Here is an 11,034-nt window from a genome sequence, read left to right on the forward strand (position 1 = left end):
TGAAATCCGACAGAAAACGAAGGTTTATTGCTACAGGCGAAAACTTGCTTCAGTGGCTACAGTTTACATTTAGTATTTATAGAGAAAGAAATTAAATTATGTTGAAAAGGGGAACCCTTGGCCTCTCACCCCGGAATTAGTAACCACCTATCTTTTTCTACCCTCCCTTGAGGTGGGCAAGGGGCGGGGCTGCGGGGATGTGCCTGCCGCCTAAATTTTATTTTATTTATTTTATTTTATTTATTATTTTATTTTATTTATTATTTTATTTTATTTATTATTTTATTTTATTTATTATTTCATTTCATTTCATTTATTATTTTTTATTATTTTATTTTATCTTTCATTTAGGGCCGAAAAGGAAGGCAGAAAACCTTCGGCTCCTCGTAGGATATTCAATCACAGAGGGAATCCAAGGACAATTCGGATTAGGCTTTTCGTTCCCCTCTTTACTCCGAATTGAAATCTGCCGGTCTGATCCGCACAACCCCTCAAATCTGTGTCACCCTATGCGCGCTATCCACGTAGATCCAGATATTTGGGGCAAAAGGTCCCGTAAAAATGTGTTTCGAGAGGCGATTCGGGTTCTCTCTGAAAACTTGAAGAATGCCATAATAGGGATCTGAAGTTTGAAAAGAGACGGGAAATTTTGGAAAAAATAAATAAAAAAGAGGAGACGGGTGCGTTGTATTCAGAGTCGCTTCTTCTTGCTATTTTAAAAGAAAACCTCACTTAGAAAACAGAAATGTTATTATCAACCTGGAAAAGGCCCAAGCAGGTTAGGGAGAAAGAGACGTGCGTTTTAGGCACAATTTATACCTTTCCGTCACCCCATTTCCTAGCTTTTTGGCTTAGGAAAAGCACCAGATTTCGGACGCGGACGCTTTTGAAAGGAAGACGGCAGATCCTAAGCTTAGCCGGAGAGGGTGAGACCCATCCGTCGGGCTTCACCTTGAGAAATACCCCCAGAAGATGGGAGGACGAAACAGCCAAGCTCTGTACGGCCAACGGCTGGGGTTGGCGACCTTGGGGCGCCGCGCGCGGTTTATTTGGGAGGGGGAGAGAGCCCCGTTTCCTCTCTTTGTAGTGGAATTGAGGTGCGGGGAGGCTCGCTTTTTACTGGGGGAGGAAGCTGAAGCGGCTCTTTTGCGCGCGGCCGACTGGCCAGTAAGTCCTGCTGACCTCGCGGGGCGGCCTGGGGCGAGGAAAGGAAAAGGCCGGCCGCGCCATGCGCCTGGCCCAATCCGTTGCCTTGCTCCCTTCCAGAAAAGTTTCTGGCCAGGCGTCCGTCTCAAAGGGCAGGACCCCTCGCCTTGCAGGGCTGGTCCCTTGGGGTGGGGGGGATGGGGGGGTTAGACCTCACCTGCTGGCATTCCTCTTGTGGGCATCCGCCTCCCGCCCCCCCGGAGAAGAAGGACTGCTAAACTTTTGCGCACGGAGTTATCTGGATCAGCAGCCGGAGACCACTCGCCCTGATCGGCGCGGGAAGACTTGGGGAGAGGGGGACCCCAAAGTTCCTGCCCTCCCTGGAATCTAGGCCGAAGATCCCCCAGCAGATGCTGCGCCTTCGGAGCCGCCCTGGATAAGGCTTTGGCTTCGCTTCCCAGGCCGCCCACAAACGACACCCAAAGCAGAGAGTCGCGCGCCCAGGGGAGGGGGTCCCCGTCAACTTTCCCCACTCCCCCAAGCCGTGGGCTTGTAAAACACCGCTTCCTCGCCCGGAAGGGGCTCTTTGGCAGACTTGCGCCGCCAGTGCGCTTCCGCGTTTGCGGGAGCCTCTGGCTGGCTCTAGGCTGACCTGGCTATATTGGCCACCCTCTGGCTTGTCGGACAGGGGTCAGGTTTCCGAAGGACTGGCTCTCCCCAAGGGAACCCCCGCCCCCCACCCAGGCTCTGCCTCAGCCCCGGTCTTCTTCGGGTCTCCCGCAGCGACCCCTCGTCCCGCAGGGCCTGGGATCCGGCCGGCTTCCTTTTCCTCCGAGACTTTTCTCTTGCGGGATCTTTCTTTCGGCCCAAGGAGCTTAGCTTGGCCTATAGGCCCTGCGCTTTTCTGCTTGTGGAGTTCAGACATACTCGCCTGGTGTCCGATTCTTCTCTGGGTAAACCGTGCGTGTATATGGGAGGCGCTTTAGAGAGGGTTTGTGCGGGTTTGAATGCTGAGCGGTGCCTTTGGATACGCGCGGGCCTTTCCACGTGCATCCCTCTAACTATATTTATGCATCTCTCTCTATCTCTCTCTCTCTCGCACACACACACTGAAATAAGGAGGCATGCTCTTTTGCCAAATCGCCGGTTTGTTTTTTAATTAGGCACCCTCTGGCCCATTCATAATTTAGTACGTGTGTGATTTTATTTTCTCCAGAGATGCGTGGGGGAGAAACCTTTAATTATTATTTTGATTGATACGACTCGATGGTGCTGAATATATAGCTATAGCTATAGATAGATAGATAGATAGATAGATAGATAGATAGATAGATAGATAGATAGGCACAATCCCTACCCACTCGCACCCCTTCTTTCTGCTCCAGTTAAAAGTATTTTTTTTAGCTTTTCCAATTCGCGCCCCTTCTCTTCCTCTTCCTCTTTGCAGAGAGAGAGAGAGAGAGAGAGAAGGGAGGGGCGGGGGCAGAGAGAGAGAGAGAGAGGAGCCTGAGAGGAGATGAAAAGGCTTGTAGTTTTAAATTCATCGTGACAGGCCTGGAAAGAAGGGATGATGAATCTCCTATTATTGGATCAGTCTATTTGCCGCTCAACGTCTCTCTGTAATTGGAGCAACAGCACTTTAAAAGGTTCAGAGGAATGGGAGCGTTTCTGGGGGAGACGGCGAGGAAGAAGACGGGCGAGGGGGAGGAGAGGGAAAGGGGGGAGGAGGAGAGCGGCCCTCCTTCTACCAAGCAGGGAAATCTATTAGTGATTTGGGGGGCGGAGGGGGGGGAGCGGGGGCCGCCAGGAACGCGGGATGCTGCGGGAGCTTTTCGGAGGTTGCCTTCTCAGCCCCTGAAGTTCTTCCCGGATCCTCTCTGGGCGCGACCCCCCTCCTCCCCCGTTTTCCTCCTCCGGCTGTCCTCTGCGCCCTCCCACCCCCGCCCTCGGGGGGCCGGAGTTCTTATCAAAGGGAGACCCCCCCCTCCCGGCTTCTCCTTGTCTTGTTGTGACAGTTGTGATATTGTTTATTGAGGGTGGATGTCAGGTATAATTAGCAATCGATATGGAAAACGGTCGGCTTCCCCCCCCCTTTTCCTTCGCCCGCGCTCCCCCCGCCCCCCCGCCCGCCCGGCCCGCCTCTGACGTCACCCCCGATGCCTGCATCTTATTGGTCCCAAATTCCCCGGGCCTGAGCCTAATGATGAGGAGGCCTGCCGGTGCTAAAGTTAAAGCGCCCGGGCGGCTCGGCTTGCGCCACCGCCTCGCCGCCGCCACCCCCGCGCTCCTCCGGCGGCGGTGGCGGCAGCAGCTGCGCTGAGCGCCCGCGGGCAACCGCTCCAGCATGGACAGCCGGCTCCTCGAGCACCCCCATGCCCAGTTCGGCGGCATGGTGGGCTTCCCCTACCCCATCGGACCCCCCCACGTCTACGAGCTGGCCGGCCACCAGCTCCAGGCCGCCGCCGCCGCCGCTGCCGCCGCCTCCGTGCCCTTCTCCATCGACGGATTACTCAACGGTTCCTGCGCCGCGGCCGCCGCCGCTGCCGCCGCCTCGGTGGTCAACCCCAACCCGCTGCTGCCCGCCGGTTGCGGCGTCAACGGGGACGGGCAGCCCTTCAAGCTGACCGGTAAGTGGCTGCCGCCCGCTCTCGCCTCCCTCCCTGCCAAGCCAGCGGCCTAGGTCGAAGCCTAGGTGTTTGTGCGTGTGTGTGTGTGTGTCCTCCTCCGAGGGTATGTGTGGGGCGAGGGGGGACAGGCTTTGCAGCCTGGGGAGGAGGAAGAGGATGGAGGAAATGGGGGGGGTTGTTTGCAGTTGGCAGCTGCTTTTGAGGAGGGGGACAGTGGCTACGGTGCACCAACCCGGGATTTCAGCCTTTGGCTTGTCTGAACGGGAGCTGGGGAGGGGGCTTAGAGAGCGGCCTTTGTTGGGCAGGCTTTGCAGTCCGGCCTACCCCCACCCCCCCACGCTCCCCCCGCGGCCGGCATTCGGGCTTCTTGGAAGCAGAAACGCTCCCTTCCGAGAAACACTTAAAGTTGAGCCGGGCAGGGAAAAGGGGTCCATGCGGGAGGGGTCGCGGCCGTGGGATGGGGAGGAAGAGAAGAATATGGAAGGTCCTACCCACCTGGTCCAGGCAAGATCGTTCCTGCGAGAGTCCCACGGAATCTTTTCCGCTGGAATCTGTTTGGGGGGGGGGGGGCGAGGCTTCCCTGAGCATCTTTGAAATGTGTGTGTGTGTGGGAAGGTTGTGTGTAACGGCAGGAGATGCGTTCAGGGAGCCTTGCTAACACAATAACGACTTCAAAGGTGGAGAGGCGCTTGTTTGGAGACCCACCACGCAGGAGGAAAGAATAGAGGCAGATATTTTAGTTCCCACGCGACCCCTCAACCGAGTGCTGGGATCCTGTCGGGGGTGGTGGTGGTCCCCTGTCTAAACAGACAACTGGGTGTGAGGGGGGGTATGGCGCTGAGGCCTTTGCAGGTGGGGCAGCTTTTAGAGACCCTTGAAAGCCTCGTCGAGAAAGGTTTTTTTCAGGGGCATTATTATGTTTTTATTTAAGATTTCTGCTTCAATTCGGCCTGGGACAGGTAAAAATAATTTAACAGTTCAGGTCCTAAGAGCTGTTAATGTTGTTATTGTTATTGGTTAATCTTCGATTCAGATTCTGCAATAGGTAAAACATAGCAGTTCACGCCCTAACCAAGGACCTAATAAGCCGTTATGGTAAACTCTGAGTATATAGACAGTTCCGAGTAAGGTGTCCCCCCCCCCCAAAAAAAATATTATTATTATATACTTTATTCATTAAACAAGAACTCAGCCAACTGAGCATTCAAATACCATTGACTGGTGCTAATGGTTGATACGGGTTGCTGCTAGTGTCCTAGGTATCAACCAAGTACATTATTATTATTATTATTATTATTATTATTATTATTATTATTATTATTATTATTATTATTATTATTATTATTCGCACAGTCAGCCAGATGTTCAGGCTGGGTTTAGCATTTCTGTCCTTTTCAAGGATTTGGGAGAGGCAGACCTGGGTTTCTGATGGAGTTACACATATCATGGCAGAATCCGGCATTTTTGTCCATTTAGGATTAATTATTACTATTCTCTGACCAACGTGCTTCGCGGGGGAGCTATCGGGAGTTCTACCCAAAGGCTCAGGAACCTTAAATCTGGAGTCGAGTGGCTTCCCTTCTTTTTTTTTTTCCATGCCCGCCATCCTGCTCAGAAAACAGCCTTTGGATGCCAGGCGTCTCCAAAGTCCATTGTTAAACTTTGATGTAGGCGAAGGCGCTTTCTTGAACTTTCTACCTGGGGAGGGAGGGGGGAGGGCGAGGCGACGAGACACGTGCCAATTTAAACACGCGTCCGAGACCCCCTCCCCAACAACCGAGCTTTCAAGTGGGGGCTAATTCTAAGGAGAGGGGGGAAAACGCCAGGGCGAAATCCCCTTTAGGAAAGCCGGGCGAGCGGGCAGCGTCTCCCCTGTTTTGTTATTCTCCATTATTCCTATTTCCCCCCCTCCCTCCTTCCACTTCTTGGAATAATCTACTTGAGTCGCCCTGGGCGAATAAGGCGGCAATATACATTTTTCTAAAATATAAAATAAATAAAATAAAAAGGGGGGAGGGAGTGAAGCTTCTAGATGTGGGACAGGTGAATTCGCACCAGAGTTGGGTCTTTAAAACAACAACAACAACAACAACAACAACAACAACAACAACAAATGTTTTCCCCATGACTGGCCGTTTTGAAAATATTCCTGCGTGGAAACGCTTCTAAGGAGATTCCTAAGGACGGTGTGTGTGTGTGTGTGTGTCTTTCTCTCTCTCTCTTTCTCTCTCTCTCTCTGTGTTTTGGTGGGGGTCCAGCTTCGTTTCCTTTAGCTCCCTTTCTGCTTTCCCTCTTCAGATTCGGTGGATCCAGACAAGGAAAGTCCCGGGTGCAAGAGACGAAGGACCCGGACGAATTTTACGGGTTGGCAGCTGGAGGAATTGGAGAAAGCGTTTAACGAAAGCCATTATCCCGACGTCTTCATGCGGGAAGCGCTCGCCCTGCGGCTGGATCTGGTGGAGTCGCGAGTGCAGGTAAACCGGGTTGCCGCTAGTCCCTTCCTCGCCGCCCAGGGCTGGGGGGAGCCTTGTCCGCCGGGGACCACCGGGCCTGCCTCTCCTCCGTCTTCGCCAACAGCCGCCGAGTCAGGCCCTGGCCGAGGCGGAGAAGCTGCGGTCTCTCCGATCCCCTTCTCCAGGCCTGCGGATTGCACCGTCCATGCCTCTTCCTTCAGGGAGGGGGCAAATTTGCAATCTTTCTGGTTATTTCTCCTCTTATTTCCCTCCCCATCTCCCAAAAAAACCAAACCCACTATTTGCATCAAACGAATCGGCTTTAAATCTCTGATATGAATAATGTAGCATTTTGCATTTGGGGGAGGGGGCGGCTGGTTGGGAGACAGGGGCTGTAAGAATGGAGAGATAGATCCTTGAATGTTTTTAAATCCACGCTGTTGTTGGGGTTTCCCCCCCTCCCTGTGGCTTAATTCTGTTCCTCGGCCTTTTCTCCTTAGTTATCCCCCCACCCACCCGCAAACGCGTCGTCGCCTCTGCGCTGCTTTTAATACTCCATCCCACTCGAGCTTCAAAGGGGCCAATTAATTGGGTTCAAGAATCCAAGGTTTGAATTCGGAAGGCTGGCAGAGGGAGGGGTGGGCTCTCTCAATTTGGCAAAGCCCCAGGATCTCCCCCCACCCCTAAAGCCAAGAACCAAAGGCCCCTGAATGAAACACCAAGCCTACAATCAGAAAGATACCTCTATCGAGGCGATATCGCCCTGAAGGGCATCTCACGTAGGAAGACGCATCAAATAAAATGCAAAAAGGAAACGAAAACCTTTCCCCAACGCTCTGCCTTTTCCCACTAGTAAGGTTTCCGGTTAATTCAAGATGGCCTTCTCTAAAAAGTGTATTTAGGAAATACTTCTGCCCTCCCTCCCTGCCTGACTCCCTCCCTCCCTGCCTCCTTTTGACCCCTTCTGTTTCCAAATCCTTTTATCCAATCTGTTCGAGGGTTTTGACTGAAGTCAAGATCCTTGATTTCCCCTCTAATGCGATAATTAGTAATTCTGCCTGACAAGGGCTGGGGGAAGCTAACACGGAGGCAGTTATTTTAAAAAAACAACAACCAGGAATTGCAATCAGCTCCCAGGCCCGGCCGATTTTACCTTGGGGACGGCTAAAAACCAGAATCTGAAATAAAACTGGCTATCCGAGAGAACCCCCCCACTCCTTCCCTCGCGCCTCTTTCCTTAACAAAAAAATAAAAATAAATAAGGCAGCAACGGTCATAATTCTCCCGGCGTTTAAATCGTCGAAAACTCATTATTTAATTGAACGATTCTTAGATGTTTTTTTTGGGGGGGGGGGCCTCCAACGTGCTTTGTTTTAAAAGTTTCCTCCATTGAGGTTTGCAATCGGAACGAGCGACGGACAGACCGAGGAGGGGGGTGGTTCTTATCGTTGTTACGAGTTAGAAAATAATAATAATAATATGTGATTAAAAATAAAAACACTGAGATTTTTCAGAGGAGACTTTGAGGTTGAAGAGCCAATGTTAAATCATGGATGCTCAACCTCTCTTCTGAGATCCTTTTATCTCTCTCCTCCCAATTTCTCTCTCTCAGAGATAACTGGTCCCCCCCCCCCAGCCCCCGAGGCTAAAAATCGTGTCGTCTCCGCGTTTTCTTTCCCATCTCATTAGGTTTAAAATTTGAATTCAAACAGCGGAAGAAGACTGCTAAATATGGCCAGTTCCTCCGGGAGGTCGGTTTTTGGTTTTTCGGGGAGGGGGCGTCAAGTCTTGATCTCCGACGGGGGTCAGAGCTTTTCATTCCCCAATTTCCCCCTCCCTCCCCCAACAAATCCTCGCCAGGAGGCGGCGGCGGCCTTGGAACTGCGGAGGAAACGCCGCGTGGGCTGAAGCCCCGTCACCGCCTGGCGAAAGCCCAGCGAGATACGCCCCTACAGAGGGGACCTCTCCTCCTCCTAGGTTTTCTTCCACGCCTTCTTAAATTTGTTAGGGGTCCCCAAAATCTCGGGCCTTTGTGGTGACCCCCCCCCGCCTCCTCCTGGCTATCCGCTCCGCAAAGGAGAAGGTGGGGGGTTGCGTGCGGATTTCTCTTACTATAAAGTTCTCCACTCTTGATTTTTTTCCCTTCCGCGCAATTTCTGCTTCTCTCTCCCGCTTGTGGCAGCGACCTTTCGTTATTTAAAAAAAAACTAAGATATACCCCCTTCCCCATCCCCAGCCGTTGTAGAAATAGAGAACGCATAGGATCGCCCATCAGGCCCCAAATCCTTCTTTTGGGGAATGGCAAAGAAAAGGAGGCTGGTCAAAGATGCGGCTATCTGGAAAGCAGTGGGGAAGGGGCGGGGGGGGGGTAATGGAAAATCAGAAGCTCGGTTCCCCAAAATTACCCCCTCCTCGTGGACGGGGAAGAAAGAGCCAGGGGAGCGGGGGTGGGGGAGAGTCCCTGATCTTTTGATCCGGATCTCCAGACTTTTCTCCTCCTGGAGGGGCGCTTCCAACGCCCTACACTTTTCAACTCCTCTCCTTCCTTCCTCAGCCTTCCGCCAACCTTTCAGGGCTATGGGGTAGGAACCCCCCGTCTCTAAAAAAAACCCTCCCAAGACCCCCTTCCCTTGCTTTCTCCCGAATATCAGTCAAAAGGCGGCGCGCAGACCGTATGCACCAAAGACTAATTCCCTGTTTTTAGTGCTGCTCCTGCAGCCCCATAACCACCGAGGCCCACGTGTGGAGGGCCCGACCCGGGTTTCTCCCCCCTCTACTCACTCCCGGCCTCCAGGATGGGGGGGGGAGAGGGAGCCCGGCTGTTAACAGCTTCTCCTCCTTCTCCTCCGCTGTGCAGGTCTGGTTCCAAAATCGCCGGGCCAAGTGGCGCAAGAAAGAGAACACTAAAAAGGGCCCCGGCCGGCCGGCCCACAACTCCCACCCCACCACCTGCAGCGGGGAGCCCATGGATCCCGAGGAGATCGCGCGCAAGGAGCTGGAGAAGATGGAGAAGAAGAAGCGCAAGCACGAGAAGAAGCTGCTGAAAGGCCAGGCTCGCGGCCTCCACTCGCCCAGCGGCCTCTCGGTCAACAGCAGCACGCAGAGCTCCGACAGCGACGGCGGTGGAGGCGGCGGTGGCGGCGGCCTCTCCCCGGATCCGCCCGACGGCTGCAAGACACCCTCCAGCAGCGGCCACCACGCGCCCTTGACCGGCGGTTGCGACCCGGCCGCTGCCTCGGCTTTCTACCCGGGCCGCTGCGCCGCCAAGGATCACCCGGGGGGACCGTCAGGATCGGAGTGCGCGGGTCCCCCCGCCCTGCCCGGCGGCTACCCCAAACTCAACCCCTTCAGCGTGGAAAGCCTTTTGTCGGACTCGCCGCCTCGGCGGAAAGCGGCGCTGGACTTCTCGCCCGCCCTGGCCCCCTGCGGCCCCGCGGCTCGCACCCTCATCGGCAAGGGCCACTTTCTGCTCTACCCCATTACACAGCCGCTGGGCTTCATCGTGCCCCAGGCCGCCCTGAAGAGTAACCCTGCCCAGGAGGCGCCCCAGCGAGGCTCCCCGCTCCCCGCCGCCAACCCCAGCCCGGACCCTGCGCCCCCCAAGAGCAGCAGCACCGCCGCCATCTCCACGCCGGGGGGCGAGGGCGTCAGGAAGGTCCTGGCCTCGCCGTTGGCCGCCCCTTGCTCCTCGGCCGCCTCCACCGCGCCCTACGGCCTCGACTCGGCTTCCCAGGGGGAGGGGACCAGCGGCGGCCCGTCGGCGGGCCCCAAGTCGCCCCCCAGGGAGGCCGCCCACGCCAAAGGCAACCCGGATTGCCGCTCGACGGAGAGAGACTGTGCGACGGAGACCAACTGTTTAGACTGTGAGGAGGTGGATATGGACTAGAAGGGGGGGCGGGGGGCGGGAGGGGCCAGATCAGCATCCTTATCTGCTAGATTCCTTGCGGGCGGGGGTGGGGGGAAGCAAACGGATCAGTCGAAACTTCTCACATTCCCAAAGTTGTTTTTCCCCCCTCCTAGATTCTGTCCATCTCTCGGTTCTCCCGACTATTTTTTCCATTCTCCTCGCCTCCCTCCCACTTCCCAAGTTCGAACTTTGCCATCTTGAAATCAGGTGACCGATTTTTATTTTTTTTAAAAAGAGGGGGAGATTTTTTAAAATTTAAAATTTTATTTTATTCTCTTGGGTTTCCTTCCCAAAAGAAGCTCCGAGAGGCGGGAGAGGGGGGGTAGTTCTTTGCCCGAAGCTGGACTTGACCTGAATGCAAACTGTTTTTTTTTAAAAAAAACAACCCCTCAATCAACCAGACACAACAGCGACTCCTCAAACCTTGTAAATTGCAAAAATGTTTAAAGATATTTATATATGTAAAGAAAAAAAAGAGAAAAAAATAACACACTTTTTTTTGATAAATAAAAATCTGTTTAAAAATCAGATCTGGCATTTTCTTCGTCTTCGCTTAAAAAAAGAAAATAAAAATAAACTCCCCCCTCCCCCTTTAAGAAACGGCAATAACCTCCTGGTTAAAGCGGAGAGGGAGAAGGCTAATTTTGGATTGGATTGGAAAGGGTAGTTTCAAAAGGGGTTGTTTAAATAAATAAATTTAAAAACCCTTTCTTTTAAAACCACGTTTTAACGCTTGTTTCTAGCTATGCCCTCCGCCTATTCATTGCTTAACAAATATATTCCGCCAAGGCCACCCCTTTCCGTATTTTATTTTTTTTGCCAGCCTCGCCGTCACTCCCCCTAACCTCCTTTTCTCACCCCCCTCCTCTTCCCAGCCCCCAGCCCCCACACGAGGTTAGCA

The 11,034-nt window shown here is 53.6% G+C and overlaps 1 protein-coding gene across 1 annotated transcript; it reads left to right on the forward strand.

Annotated features, from left to right (window-relative positions):
* Nucleotides 1-3,397: 3,397 nt before the first annotated feature.
* Nucleotides 3,398-10,112, forward strand: UNCX (UNC homeobox; the record flags this gene model as incomplete). The annotated part of the gene is made up of 3 exons (XM_081965630.1): nt 3,398-3,773; nt 6,072-6,247; nt 9,084-10,112. Exons 1-3 carry the CDS (start codon nt 3,491-3,493, stop codon nt 10,110-10,112), a joined length of 1,488 nt encoding a protein of 495 aa, XP_081821756.1. The 5' UTR covers nt 3,398-3,490.
* Nucleotides 10,113-11,034: the final 922 nt, after the last annotated feature.

This window comes from Natrix helvetica, assembly GCF_964273705.1.
Source record: "Natrix helvetica genome assembly, chromosome: 13".
In the NCBI taxonomy this organism is placed as follows: domain Eukaryota; kingdom Metazoa; phylum Chordata; class Lepidosauria; order Squamata; family Natricidae; genus Natrix; species Natrix helvetica.